The sequence below is a fragment of the Rhinopithecus bieti genome, unplaced genomic scaffold, assembly GCF_001698545.2.
Source record: "Rhinopithecus bieti isolate Rb0 unplaced genomic scaffold, ASM169854v2 scaffold_1530, whole genome shotgun sequence".
NCBI lineage: Eukaryota > Metazoa > Chordata > Mammalia > Primates > Cercopithecidae > Rhinopithecus > Rhinopithecus bieti.
The window spans coordinates 3,270,192-3,284,513 of NW_016803808.1; the positions used below are offsets into that span (position 1 = coordinate 3,270,192).

Consider the following 14,322-nt stretch of genomic DNA (forward strand, 5'->3'; position numbering starts at 1 on the left):
GTTGGCCAGGAGGCGGAGCGAGGAGGGACGGGGCGGAGCGAGGTTGGCCAGGGGATTGGGCTAGGTGAGGCCGACCGGGAGGGGCGAATCTGGGGGCGGGGCGAGGTGAGGCGGGTCCGAGAACTGAGCGATCCCGGGCGGGTGGGAGGCGGGCCCGTGGGCGGGGCGAGTCCGGGCGGATTAGGCGAGGCGGGCCAGGGGGCGGGGTGCGTCCAGGGGAGGGGCGGAGCGAGGAGGACCCGGAGCGAGGCGGAGGGCGGGGGGGCGTGCCCTGGCTGGGCGGTCTCGGGCGGATCCCGGGAAGGCGGAAGGCTTCCGCAGAGCTGCGCCGCCGACGCTGAGCGGTACTTTCCCTCTGCCGCCGCCCCGGTGCCCAAACCCAGGGCGCTATGGAGGCGGCGCTGCTGGGGCTGTGCAACTGGAGCACCCTGGGCGTGTGCGCCGCGCTGAAGCTGCCGCAGATCTCCGCTGTGCTAGCGGCGCGCAGCGCGCGGGGTCTCAGCCTTCCGAGTTTACTTCTGGAGCTGGCAGGGTAAGGCCCGGGACGACCGGGGCTGCCTCCTTCCCCCTCGCAGCTGCTGCCCGCTGGGAGCCCGGGAGAGCCTCGGCTCGAAGTAGGGCGGGGATGATCCTTGCACGCCGGCGTCGCAGCTGGGCGGCCGAGGTTGAACTAGGTAGCCTAGGGGCTCGGGGTGCTCTTCCCAGGGCCACCCGCCACCCGCTTACATTGTTTCTCACCAAGCCCCGCGTGGTACGAATTGCCTGTGCACGCCCATTTTACAGATGAGGAAACAGACCCAGCGGAGGCAGCCCTCGGTGCGCTAGTGACAAAACCTGCTGGCCCTGAGCAAGGCCATTTGCACCTCGAGGCTGTCATATTCTTTGTCCCTAAACTCACCACGGACCCTCGGCCTCTTTTTCGGGCCTCGGTTTCCTCACCTGTGAAATAAGGGGTTGAACTAAGAATGGCTGAATCTCTTCTCTTCTCCCGGTGGTTGGTGGGGAACCTTTCCTGGTTATTTAATGAGATTCCTTGGGAGAGGGTCTTAAGACAATTGCATTTCTTATAGAAAGAAGTTTCCTTAGTCATCTTATAAGGACGCTGGAGAGTCTCTGCAGTTGGGAAGGGGTGACGGAGAGGTCATTAAGTCCTTGATTCTGAGGCAGCTTTTAAGGCCTTCCTATTCAAAGTATTCATCATGCCAGAGCACCAAACTTTTGAGGTATTATTTTTGAGCCCCAACAATAGGAAAACACATACCTGAACCTAGTGATCTCGCCCCTTGCCCCTGGCCTGGCCAGGCCAGGCCCTCCACTTTGCTCCCCGCCATCACCCAGTGGGGTCTGAAGGCTGGTCCTCCACACAAGCTGTCCTGGAGCGCAAGGTGGGCGGGGTGGGGGGTGCGGGATACAGGATGGGAAGAAGCCAATGGGTGCGGGGGAGAAAGAGGAGACCTCAAGTGTGGGAGGGTGAGGGACCCCACTCAGGCTCTGGACCCCGCGCCGGCCCTATGGAGCCCGGCCCTGGGCACAGTCATCCAATGGGGCACTTTGAGGGGAAATGTCTGGGAAAGCTTTGCAGTGGGAGGGGCTGTGACCTCTTCCAGGCTTGTGAGTGCCTCCGCCCTGTGGGGTGTGGAGGGGTGGTCCGAGGCTGGATGGCAGGGTTGAGAGGCAACCAGGGGAGGCAGGCAGCATGTGTTCCAGGTTGGTGCCGCCGCGAGGCTGGGAGCAGAGAGGCTGGAGCGATGAGGCTGTGGCAGAGGACACAGGCTGGAAGTGGCTGCAGTGACCACTCAGGTGGGAGAGGGGACAAGGGCATGAAAGCCAAGAGCGGGATTTGGCCTTGGCTGCTTGCTAGGTCCCCGAGCTGGGGAAGCTGAAGCTGGACCCATGACGGAAAAGAAGCCAGGCGGTCTGTAGAGTTCATAGATTCCCTCCTGCCACCAGCCCCTAGGCCTGCATTTCCACCACCTTTGCACCATTACTTGAAAACCGCAAACCCTCAGAGATATGTAGGTGAGGGCTTCTATTAAATCTGTCAGCTGTCACCTCTCCCAGCTTACCTTATTCCCAGCTCACCTTAGTGAAAGCCAGACCTCTGGCAGTGGAAGGATCTTCCTGGGCATGGGAGCCCAAGGGTTGGGTGGGGCAGCGGCTTGCTGCCCTCCCTGCTGGCCTGTCTAAGGGTCTTGCTGTTGATCACTACAGGTAAAGGGGGCTCTGTCAGGGCTGGTGCACCAGCTCTGCAGCCTCCAAGCCAGGGCCAGGGCAAGGCACACAGACTTCTGTACATGGGCTTGGCTGTGTCAGGGCCCAGCTGCAGTGCCAGCCTCACATGGAAGGCAGGCTGGAAGGGATTAAGGCTCTACCCTTGCTGAGTTCCAATAGATTTGATCTCCATACCGCCAGCTGTTTGTTATAACGTGGCATTGCCTGAGCATTCCATGTGTTGACTCTATGCATTGTATAAATTATCATGAATTATAATCTTATTTAATCCTTACAGCAACCTTAGGAGGTAGGTGTTTTTGTCCCCAGACAATGAGAACCTGGGTTAGGGAGGTAAGGAGCCCGGGGCAGCAGCGGGCTGGGTAGCCCAGCAGGGTCCTGGCCCTCCCATCTACCTGCCTGTCTCCCTCATGCCCTTCCCAGCCTTGCCTGGGAGGCCCGCCTGGGGCTGGCCATGCTTGCCAGCTGGGCCTTGGGCCCCTGACCAGATCCGGCAGCAGCCAGTTAGAGCAGAAGGAACTCCAGGGCTGTCGCAGTCAGCCGTCTGGACGGCACGGGCCCTCTTTGGGTCTCCATTTCCCAGTTTTGAGAGCACTGAGTCAATTGGAGCATGAAGTGTGTCTTAGTGACGCCAGAAAAGCCTTTTTAGTGTGGCTTGGTGTGAAGGGCAGGCGCCTCTGCCCAGGGACCTCCCTCTGCCGTCCAGAGACCTGCCTCTGCCGTCCAGGGACCTGCCTCTGCCGCCCCGGGGCATTCCTTGTAGCTAGGGCCTTCCCCCTCCCTGGTTCCCAACCTTGCTGCTTCTTGGCCTTGCTGGTGGCCTCCTGCCTCCCTGCTCTCTGCAGCCAGGAGCCTCCTGGAGCACAGGATCCATAGGACCTGCCCTGCCTGCAGCCTTCCATGGACTGCGGCCCTCCCCCGGTGGACCCTTAGGCTGTAGAACCTTGGCCTCTGGGTAGGATGCCTTTGGAGCCCACCAAGTGCTCCATATCACTTGTTCCCCAGCCTGGGTGGGGGTATATGTTTTGTTTAACCCTCTAGCAGGTGTCGAGGGAGAAAACTCCAACGGTTGCATGGAGCAGATGGGAATGGAGACAAATGGGTCTGTGTCAGATGCCCGGCCAGCATGATTTTATGATGATGAGCATTGTAGCGATTATTTATTAAAATAAACTTTAAAGGGCCAGGCATGGTGGCTCTCGCCTGTAATCCCAGCACTTTGGGAGGCCGAGATGGGCAGATCACCTGAGGTCAGGAGTTCAAGACCAGCCTTGCCAACATGGTGAAGCCCCGTCTCTACTAAAAACACAAAAATTAGTGAGGCATAGTGGCACACACCTGTAGTATCAGCTACTTGGGAGGCTGAGCAGGAGAACCGCTTGAACCCGGGAGGTGGAGGTTGCAGTGACTGAGATCACGCCACTGCACTCCAGCCTGGGTGACAGAGCAAGACTCCATCTCAAAAAAAAAAAAAGAAACATTAGAAACTAAAGGAAAGACACTGCCCCCACCTCCCTAGGCTGCAGGGTCTGGGGGAGTTTGAGTCCCAGGGAAAGCAGGGAGTAGATGACAAAACCTGCAGGGGCAGCAACGGCTGCGTCCAGATCAGCCTCGGGAAATCCAGGCTCTTCATCTGGTATGTTCTTGGTGTCTTTGGGCCTCCGTCTCCCTAAGTGGTCTGTGAGATGTGGAGGCCAGCATGGATGACCCCTGGAGGTGAGAACAGGCTCTGACATCCCCAGGTTCTCAGGCCTGGCCTGCGGACTGTGGCTGCATCCCAGGGTCAGCACACTGTTAGTTCAATGGTGAAGACCTCCATAGCTTTTGTTCTTCAGCACTCAGCGGCTGGCTGTGGCCCCACAGAGGGGCTGGGGTGCAGCCTCCCGCTCTGCCAGCCCGTCTGGGCTCAATCTCACAGGGGAACAGAGAGGGCTGCTCAGGAGGCTGGCAGGAGGAGAGTCCCTGCAGCAGGGCAGGGCTGGGTAGAGGCACCGCTTATCCCTGAAGCTGGGAGGTGGCCCAGCTGCAAAGCACCCAGAGGGTCTGTAGGCAGCTGGAGGTGGGGACCCTGCTGGTCATGGTGGGGGCCTCCACTCGGGGACCAGGCCTGCAGGAGGCCCTCGTGCTCAGGGCGACACTGTGACCTCCTCCGACTCCGCCCCCAGCTAAGTTGTGCACTATCAGAAACAGGCTAGGGAGGCACAGCCTGTTTGTGAACCGGGCTTTTCCAGGATTCCTTCCCAGCTTAGGCGATTGGAGACCCTGGGGGATCCCTCCTGTGCATTGAAGTCCCTGCTCCCCTTTCTTCCTGACCTGAGTGGTCTGAACACACAGGTGAGAGGGAGGGAGCCACGAAGCTGGGTGATGGGACAGACAGCCCCAGGAGACCACAGGGATTCCGGTCCTGAGGGAGGAGACGGCTGGGTGTGAGGGGGAGGCAGGAAGCTCTGCCTTTTCTTCTGAGAAGGTGGGACCCTGGGGTCTTTGCAGCATCCTCACAGCTGGAATCTTAGTGAAATTGACAGTGGTTCTTTGTGCTTTTCCCCCACTGCCCTCTCAACCAGGTGGCTCTTCTAGAAGGCAACTGGACCATCCAGGTGCTGTTCTAACTCTTAAAACATGGCTACAGAACCCCATCCAGGGATGGCTGCGGCCCCTCGGACCCTTGTGCCTCTGCGGCTTCTCAGAGTGGAGGGCAGATGGGTGCAGCAGCTGAGGGGCAGCTGCTGGGGTCAGTGAGAGCCCAACGTGGCAGGCAGGCCAGCAAGCGTGGGCCCAGAAGGCCCAGTCTCATACTCCTGCTCAGGGATTTGCCTTCTGTAAAAATCCTTTGTAAGTGACCATCTCAAGGCACTGTATAGAGGTCGTGGGTATTGCACTATGGCCCGGTGCCCAGTCAGTTCTAGATGCTCCAAAAATTGTACAGATGATCAACTGAATTCCATCTATTTTGTTCTAAATCTTGCTCTTTCACACTGGGGTGCCCACACCACCACTGCGAGGATTCGGCACCCTGACCTGTGTTCCGGGTGCCTGCCGGGCCCCGACAGCTGTGTCTTGGGGCAGCCGTGTGGACATGTGCCCTCCTCTTTCCAGGTTCCTGGTGTTTCTCCGGTACCAGTGTTACTATGGGTATCCGCCGCTGACCTACCTGGAGTACCCCATTCTCATCGCACAAGGTAACAGCCCCTTCCCTGTCCGGCGGGCTGCTGCGGGTGTCCCCTTTCTCCCTCACTCGGAGCCTCTCTGTTTCAGATGTCATCCTCCTGCTGTGTATCTTTCATTTTAACGGGAACGTGAAGCAGGCCACTCCTTACATCGCTGTGTATCCTTTCCGAATCTGAGCCAGAAGTGGGGACAGGGGTGTTATTTGTGAATAGTATGCATTGTGAAGCAGGCTCCTTTACCAGATGTGTTTTTTTTTGGTTAAAAAAAAGAATCCCAAATGTAAATGCGTCCATGTACACTAGAGATGCCCTCAGTACAGCCCCTGCTGCCCCTCTGAGACCAGCATGCCCTGGGCGGTGCCAGCAGGCCGAGTAGAAGGCAGATGGGTCGAGTCCACCCCTGCTAAGTGCAGCATCGTCCAGCTGCATTAGTTCATCTGAGACATTTCTTCCTGCCCTGATAATGTCCCCCAAGGATTGGAAGCAATAATGAGAGTATCCGGCGCCTCTCAAGACGTTAGCTTAGAGCCTGAGCCCTGAGGTCTGAGTGGCAGTCGGTGGCCCGGAGGCTTGCAGTGGAAGCCTGGTCAGCTCACAGATGTGTCCCCGCTCAGTGGCACTTCCTGTGAATGAGGGTGAGGCTTCACTTCAGTTCTCTTTGTAAAGACTCGCTAGTCACACTCCTTAAAAAGCCAGGAGAGGCCGGACGCAGTGGCTCACGCCTATAATCCCAGCACTTTGGGAGGCCAAGGCGGGCGGATCATGAGGTCAGAGATCAAGACCATCCATCCTGGCTAAAAAAAACAAGTGAAAAAACCCCGTCCTCTACTAAAAAAAAATTACAAAAAATTTAGCCGGGCGTTGAGTTTGATGGGCAACTATAGGGTTCCCAGCTACTCGGGAAAGCTGAGGGGGAGGGGATGGTGTGAAAACTGGGAGGGCGGAGCTTTGCAGTGAGCCCAAGATGGCCCCCACCACTTTGCACTTCCAAGCCTTGGGAAGGACAGAGGGAGGACTCTGTTCTTCAAAAAAAAAAAAAAAAAAAAAAAAAAAAAAACCAGGAGAGTTGTTTTTTGTTGTTGTTTGTTTGTTTTGACTTGCTCTGTGGCCCAGGCTGGATTACAGTGGTGGGATGAAAGCTCACGGCAGCCTTGACCTCCTTGGTCAAGCTTGATTGTCTTGATCAAGCGATCCTCCTGCCTCAGCCTCCCGAGTAGCTTGGACTATCGAAGCATGCCACCACATCCAGCTAATTTTTAAATTTTTTGTAGATACGGGGGTCTCACTATATTGCCCAAGCTATAAGATGTTTTAACCTTTTTTTTAAGAATCAGGGTCTCACCGTGTCACCCAGGCTGGAGTGCAGTGGCTGGATTATAGCTCACTGCAGTCTTGAACTTCTGGGGCCAAGGAATCCTCCCGCCTCAGCCTCCTGAGTGGCTGGAACTACAGGTGCATGCTACCATGCCCAGCTAATTAAAAAAATTTTTTTTTTAGAGATTGGGTCCCGGTGTGTTGCCCAGACTAGTCTTGAACTCCTGGATTCAAGTGATCTTTTTTTTTTTTTATTTTTTTATTTTTTTATTTTTTTATTTTTATTTTATTTTTTTTTTGAGACGGAGTTTCGCTCTGTCGCCCAGGCTGGAGTGCAGTGGCCGGATCTCAGCTCACTGCAAGCTCCGCCTCCCGGGTTTATGCCATTCTCCTGCCTCAGCCTCCCGAGTAGCTGGGACTACAGGCGCCCGCCACCTCGCCCGGCTATTTTTTTGTATTTTTTAGTAGAGACGGGGTTTCACAATGTTAGCCAGGATGGTCTCGATCTCCTGACCTCGTGATCCGCCCGTCTCGGCCTCCCAAAGTGCTGGGATTACAGGCTTGAGCCACCGCGCCCGGCCTCAAGTGATCTTTCCACCTTGGCTTTCCAAAGTGCTGGGATTACAGGCATGAGCCGCCACTCCTGGCCCAAGAAAGTGTTTTGAATGGCACTAGCTGTCAGCCTGTCCTGCCACATCTGTGAAATGTCCTGAGCTGTTTCTTCCCATGCCCTCTTCAGAGCAGAGGAAGGAGAGCAGAGCCAGGCCTGTGGCCCGAGTGACCTAAGCGCAGGCCGTGAGACTGTGGGTGTGGAGTGGTGGGAAACAGTTGGCCTGGAGCCAGACAGGACAGGTCCCTGCCACCACAGCGGTGGCTTCAGCATACACCATAAACTGCGCGTCCCCCATCTGTGACGTGGGATCATAATGCCTATGTTTTAGGGTTGTTGTGGAAGCTAGAAGTACCAGAAACACAGTCAAGCAGAGTAAATGACAGGGCCATTGTGGTGGTTTTACCAGAGCGAGGCTCTGCAGCCCGTGTCGGTGGAGGGAGCTGGGTTCTGGCTGAGTCCTGACCCTCTGCTGTTTCCCCGAGTGGTAAGCTCTGCCGCCTCCATTTTTCTCTGCAGAAAGAGGGACTGCACAGCTGTACTGCACCTCAACACCTCACGGTCAGTCCCAGCTGGTTAAAGTACTGGTAAACGGTACTTTGAAGATGAAAAGAGTTACGTGATTTACTTTTGAAATAAAATGCAACAGTTTTGTGCAAATGGTGAGTCCGCAGATTAGAAAACTTGGGTACTGGTGGCACTGGGAGGTAACACATAGCTGGAGGCTGATGGCGAGTCCGTAGTATCAGCAAGATGCTTATAATCTCCTGTTGGTTGCGACTTACAGAGAGCAAAAGAATAGGGTTACCATATTAAGGAATACTTTTAAATATTGCATGGGATATACTTTTACTGAAAATTATTGACCAGGTATGGTGGCTCATGCCTGTAACCCCAGTGGGTTGGGTGGTCAAAGTCGGAGGATCTTTTGAGGCCAGGAGTTTGAGACTAGCCTGGGCAACATAGTGGGATTCCCTAGTGCTCCAAACAAAAGAAGAAAAAAAAATGATTCAAGCATGGTGTCTCACACCAATAAATAACTTGGGAAAAGTTATTTATTTTCCACCTGAAATTCAAATTTAACTGAGTGTCCTGTACTTTAATTTGTGAAATCTGGCAACCCTACAAATATATCATCTGTAGGATCTCAGGAGCTCCTACTATTGGTCAAATTTTATAAAATGTATGTCCCGAATACACAGAATGAGGTGGGATGGAACAGCGTTGGTTGGGGGAGGAGTCACAAAAATTAGGTTTCAAAATTGAGTTAGTGTTTTCAAAACGGGATTCTATCCAGCCAGCTTCGAACTATCTTCTGGTGTTGACCAGGCTGTATTTAGTTCCACTGACTTTTAGCACCGCGCATTGTTTCAGTATCTTCATTTAATTAATGTTCGAAATTATAATAATAGCAGTCTCTTGAATCGGTGCTACGTGCTTTTAGGCATTTGGGAGGTAGATAGAGTAAGGAATGTTGAGTCCATTTTACAGATAAGCAAATCAAGGTGGAAAGATGGAAAATGACTTTCCCAAGGCCACTCCAGAGACTCTTGGCAGTCCCCTTCCAGCCCTGGCCGCTGTCTCCTGGGTGCTTGTTCAGCTCCCTAGCTGGCCTCTATTCCTGTGGCGTCACCGAGCTCAGTGCACATGCCTGACTCCCAGCATTGCCCACCCCAACTGCAGTGGAGTTAGTGGGAAAGGTGGAAGTCAGTAAACAGAAGTTCACATCACACCAATTTTGCAGAACATTCCTGCTTTATAATGTTGGACTTCTCTTTTAAGTGCTTAGCTTTTGACCGTGAATTGGAGATGTCTGCATGGTCTGGAATTAAGTGGTCAGTGAAAACCACTAGGAATGTTCCCAGTCGTCGGGAGCAGTCCGTGAGTGTGGGTGTCTTTTTATTTCTCTTCTGTAACCTGCTTTTGTTCTTTTGAACTCCCAGCAGGTGTTCACTTGCAACCCTTTTCATCCCTTCCAAATCCGGCAGATTCTGGTAGCATGTCCCCCTCTCCCACCCACCTGACTTCCATGTGCAGCTCTCTGTGGTCTTGGTTTGTATATGTGAGATGGGAGGGTGGCGGGGATGTGGGCGACCCACTGCTGTGTCCCTTAACACTTGGTAAGATTGGTGTCTTCTTGGTTCGTCCTCGCTCTGCAGAAGTGGATCATAGACCTGGCCATGGTGAGTATTGTGCTTGAAAAGACAGTAGGAGGAATAAGCTACCTTGGAGAGAACTTGATAGATCATATATATATATGTATTTTTTTTTTTTTTTTTGAGATGGAGTTTCGCGCTTGTTGCCCAGGCTGGAGTACAATGGTGCAATCGGTTCACCACAGCCTCTGCCTCCTGGGTTCAAGGGATTCTCCTGCTTCAACCTCCCCAGTAGCTGGGATTACAGGGATGTGCCACCATGCCCAGCTACTTTTTGTATTTTTAGTAGAGACGGGGTTTCGCCATGTTGGCCAGGCTGGTCTTGAACTCCTGACCTCAGGTGATCCACACACCTCGGCTTCCCAAAGTGCTGAGATTACAGGTTTGAGCCTAGGCATCCGGCCACTAACAGTTTTAGAATGAAGAATTGAGCATCAGTTAATGAGCTTCTTCTTAGGTTCATAATGGCATGTTGGCCTTGTCCTGGAGAAGGGCTGACTTATTTTCATACTTGGCTCAGGGCTGAAAATTTCCAAGGGCTTCTGAGGGTGGTTCAGGATGTGTTTGACCACAGACCTCTCCAAGGTGACAGAAGTGAACATTTCCACCCAATGAGAAAAGAAGGAGGAGAACTAACTGGTGGTCACAGGGCACTGCCTGCCACACCTACACTCATGAATTTCTTTCCCCTTTCCCCCAGCATCTTGTCTGTGGACAAGATTCTCTGTTAAATTTCTGTTACATTTCAACCCTGTTTCTTTGGAGAGCAAATAAGTAGGGTTGCCGTATTAAAAAGGAACACTTTTTCAGTACAGGTATGTCCAAAATATTGCATGGGGCCAGGCGTGGTGGCTCACGCCTGTAATCTCAGCACCTTGGGAGGCCGAGGCAGATCACCTGAGGTCAGCAGTTCGAGACCAGCCTGGCCAACAAGCGAAACCCCATTCTCTACTAAAAAAAAATACAAAAATTAGCCAGGCATGGCGGCGGGCACCTGTAATTCCAGCTACTTGGGAGACTGAGTCTGGAGAATCGCTTCAACCCCGGGAGGCAGAGCTTGCAGTGAGCGGAGATCATGCCACTGCACTCCAGCCTAGGTGACAGAGCGAGACTCCGTCTCAAAAAACAAACAAACAAAATATTGCATGGGACATACTTGTACTAAAATGTTATTTGTTGTTGATCTGAAATTTAAATTTAACTAGATGTCCTGTATTTTTTTTTTGGCCAAATCTCGCAACCCTGTAAATGAGCCTTCTCTATGTTCTCTCTGTTCTCTCTGTTCTTAGTAGCTCCTACTACTGATCGAGTTGGGGTGGTTCTAGTTTGGGGGTGATTAGCTCCCATACAGCAGCTGTGAGCCTTCACCCCCCAGGAAACATCCTTCCAGCAATGTTGAGATATAGGCTTGTCAAGAATGGCTGGGTGCAGTGGCTCACGCCTGTAATCCCAGCGCTTTGGGAGGCTGAGGTGTGTGGATCACTTGAGGTCAGCAGTTTGAGACCAGCCTGGCCAAAATGGCGAAACCCCATCTCTACTAAAAATACAAAAATTAGCTGGGCATGGTGGCGCGTGCCTGTAATCCCAGCTACTCCGGAGGCTGAGGCAGGAGAATTGCTTGAACCTACGAGGTGGAGGTTGCAGTGAGCCATGATCAAGCCGTTGCACTCCAGCCTGGGCAACAGAGCAAGACTCCGTTTCAAATACGAAACAAAAGAAAACAAAAGAATCACATTCAGGGGTAAAAGACAACAACAGCTTTTGGTGTTTCTTCTGTACCCTTAGCAGTAGTCGTCTAGTCTAACCACACACTGATGATGTAACATTTCATGAAATGTAATTTTGATTCTTTCCTTTATCATGCGAGGGCTGAACACCAGGCTCCGTGCTGTGTCTGCCCATAGCCCTCCTTCACTGACTCAATGAGTGTTCCTCATGCACCTGCTCTGAGGTGTCAGGGCCCAGGGCACAAGGTGGCCCAGATCTGAGAGTCATGGAGAGCCCCAGTGCAGGAGAACCAGCAGGGCCTTCAGAGCTCACACATGGTAGCAAAACTCCAGAATCCTAGAGAGGAGCAGATGCTGCTTGAATCAGTGGAAAACCTGCATTGTAGAATGTTCTGTTTTTTGGCTTTCAAATGCAGGTACCCAAGATCATTCCTCCAAAAGTCCTAAACTGGGCTTTCCTGGTTAAATTGATAATTCATATACACATGGTTTATTCACAAGAAAATGATTAAAGTACTTGAACATGATCCCCATAACAGCTAAGCATCCCTTCTCCTTTCCAGTCCTGTTCCTCGACTAGACTCTATTTTACAGAAAAATTTCATAGTCTGCAATTGAATTGATGTGATAAGACATTCCGGGGCTTGGTTAGGGCCCAAACCAACACTGTTTCAGGATTGTCAAGATGGCTTTGTTCCTGAAAGATGAATCTGGTAGAATATCTAGCAGGCAAGCTTGTGTTCAGCACGAGTGTGTCATAATGTGGTCTGGGGCCCCGATGTGTGTGAACAAAGCCAGCTTCCCCAGCTCTTCCCAGCCTGCACCGACTCCTTGCCACCCTGCCGAGCCTATGTTCTGGCTAGTTCTCTGGCGCAAGCCCTCCCCTTCAGTCCTCCCTCCTCTGCTCTGTCCAGGTCTCCTGATTGTACAAGAGCCCCCTCTCCTCACAGGTCTTCCTGCCTGGGGTTAGCCATCCTCCAAGCCATCTGCACCTAGCTCCCAGGGTGACTTTAATCCTGCCACAGGCCTGGCCACAGGTCCTTGGTCAACTCCTCTGCCCAAGAGCACTTCCTGTGGTTCCCTTCTCCATAATTCCTTTTTTTTTTTTTCTTTTGATACAGAATCTCACCCTGTTGCCCAGGCTAGAGTGCAGTGGTGTGATCTCGGCTCACTGCAACCTCTGCCTTCTGGGTTCAAACGATTTTTGTGCCTGAGCCTCCTGAGTAGCTGGGACCACAGGCACATGCCACCATGGCTGGCTAATTTTTGTATTTTTTGTAGAGATGGGGTTTCACCATGTTGGTCAGGCTGGTCTTGAACTCCTGGCCTCAAGTGATCCTCCCACCTTGGCCTCCTGAAGTGCTGGGATTACAGGCTTGAGCCACTGCACCTGGCCTCCCTTCTCCATAATTCTTCCTTGTTCAAGTAACCCTTTCTGTCCTCCCAAGTCACCCTGGGTGCACTTTTATCATCACGTTTGCCAAACTGCGTTATTATTAAGGATTTATTCCCTCAGCAAGGATTTGTTGAGTGCTGGCCAGGTGCCAGCACTGTCACAGGTCCTGGGGACCCAGCAGGAAGCAGACTGAGTGTCCCTGTGAGCTTTCCTTCTCCTGGGGAGACAGAAGGTAAACAAGCTGCTCTTGTCAAGGCCAGCGGCTTTCATTCATGCCAGAGCCTGTGACCAGTTCTCATTCCTCTTCTTCATATCTCGGTAGCTTTTGACACCATCGATCAGGACTCCTGAAGGGGTGGCCTGCCCCTCCACACCTGTGGGCGTTTCTTGTTAGGTGGAACGAGAGACTTGAGAAAAGAAATGAGACACAGAGACAAAGTATAGAGAAAGAAAAAGTGGGCCCAGGGGACCAACGCTCAGCTTACAGAGGACCCGCGCGGGCACCGGTCTCTGAGTTCCCTCAGTATTTATTGATCATTATCTTTGCCATCTTAGAAAAAGGGAAGTGGCAGGATAATAGGATCATTGTAGGGAGAAGGTCAGCAGTAAGACATATGAATAAAGATCTCTGTGACATGAATAAGTTTAAAGAAAAGTGCTGTGCCTTGATATGCATATGCAAACATCTCCATAAACCTTTTTAGTGCATAAAGAGCAGCATTGCGCTAGCACGTCCCACCTTCAGCACTAAGGCGGTTTTCTCCTTTCTCAGTAAACAAAACATACAATCGGGTTTTACACCGAGATGGTCCATTGGCAGGAGACAGATGCTTTTCTCTATCTCAACTACCAAGAGGCCTTCTTTCCTCTTGCACTAGTCCTCCTCAGCACAGACCCTTCACGGGTGTCAGGCTGGGGACGATCAGGTCTTTCCCTTCCCACGAGGCCATATTTCAGACTATCACATGGGGAGAAACCTTGGACAATACCTAGCTTTCCTAGGCTGAGGTCCCTGCGAACTTCCAAACTTCCCTGGGTACTTGAGATTAAGAGAATGGTGATGACTTTTCACAAGCAAGCTGCCTTCAGGCACTTGTTTAACAAAGCACACCTTGCACAGCTCAAAATCCGTTAAACCTTGAGTCACCACAGCACATGTCTCTTGCAAGGACAAGGTTGGGGGTAGGGTCATAGATTAACAGCATCTCAAATACAGAACAAAATGGAGTCTCTTATGTCTCCTTCTTTCTGTGTAGACACAGTAACAGTCTGATCTCTCTTTTCCCCACAGACTCCTCCTTGAGTCGCTTTGCCCACCTGGCTTCCAGGATGCCTTGCTCCCCAGTGTCCCTTACCCTTGATCCTTTCTGTGTCCTTACTGATTCCTCCTCAGTTCCCTGACTTCAGTGTTTCCAGGGCTCCAACACACCTCACAGGCAACCACTGGCTACCCTTGCCTGGCGAGTGAGCCTCTCCAACCTTGTGTGTCCAGAACTGGGTTTCTGATCTCCCACCCTGCCCCTCTCCCTCCTTCATCTTAATCTGTCTCAATTAATGGCAACTCCGTTCTTCCACAGCAAAGGCCAGAAACACTGGAGTTTGGAATCACCCTGGATTCCTGGATTTCTCTTTTTCTTTTTTTTCCCTTCCTTCCTTCCTTCCTTCCCTCCTTCCTTCCTTCCTTCCTTCCTTCCTTCCCTCCCTCCCTCCCTCCCTCCCT

General features: G+C 52.5%; 1 protein-coding gene across 1 annotated transcript in view; it reads left to right on the forward strand.

Annotated features, from left to right (window-relative positions):
• Positions 1 to 214: 214 nt before the first annotated feature.
• The window catches only part of SLC66A3 (solute carrier family 66 member 3), a 29,969-nt gene continuing 15,861 nt past the window's right edge, over positions 215 to 14,322 (forward strand). The window contains exons 1-4 of the mRNA XM_017853968.1: positions 215 to 532; positions 5,329 to 5,411; positions 5,488 to 5,557; positions 9,449 to 9,506. Of these exons, the coding sequence (XP_017709457.1) occupies positions 390 to 532; positions 5,329 to 5,411; positions 5,488 to 5,557; positions 9,449 to 9,506 (354 nt within the window). The 5' untranslated portion in view covers positions 215 to 389. The remainder of the gene's footprint in view (positions 533 to 5,328; positions 5,412 to 5,487; positions 5,558 to 9,448; positions 9,507 to 14,322) is intronic.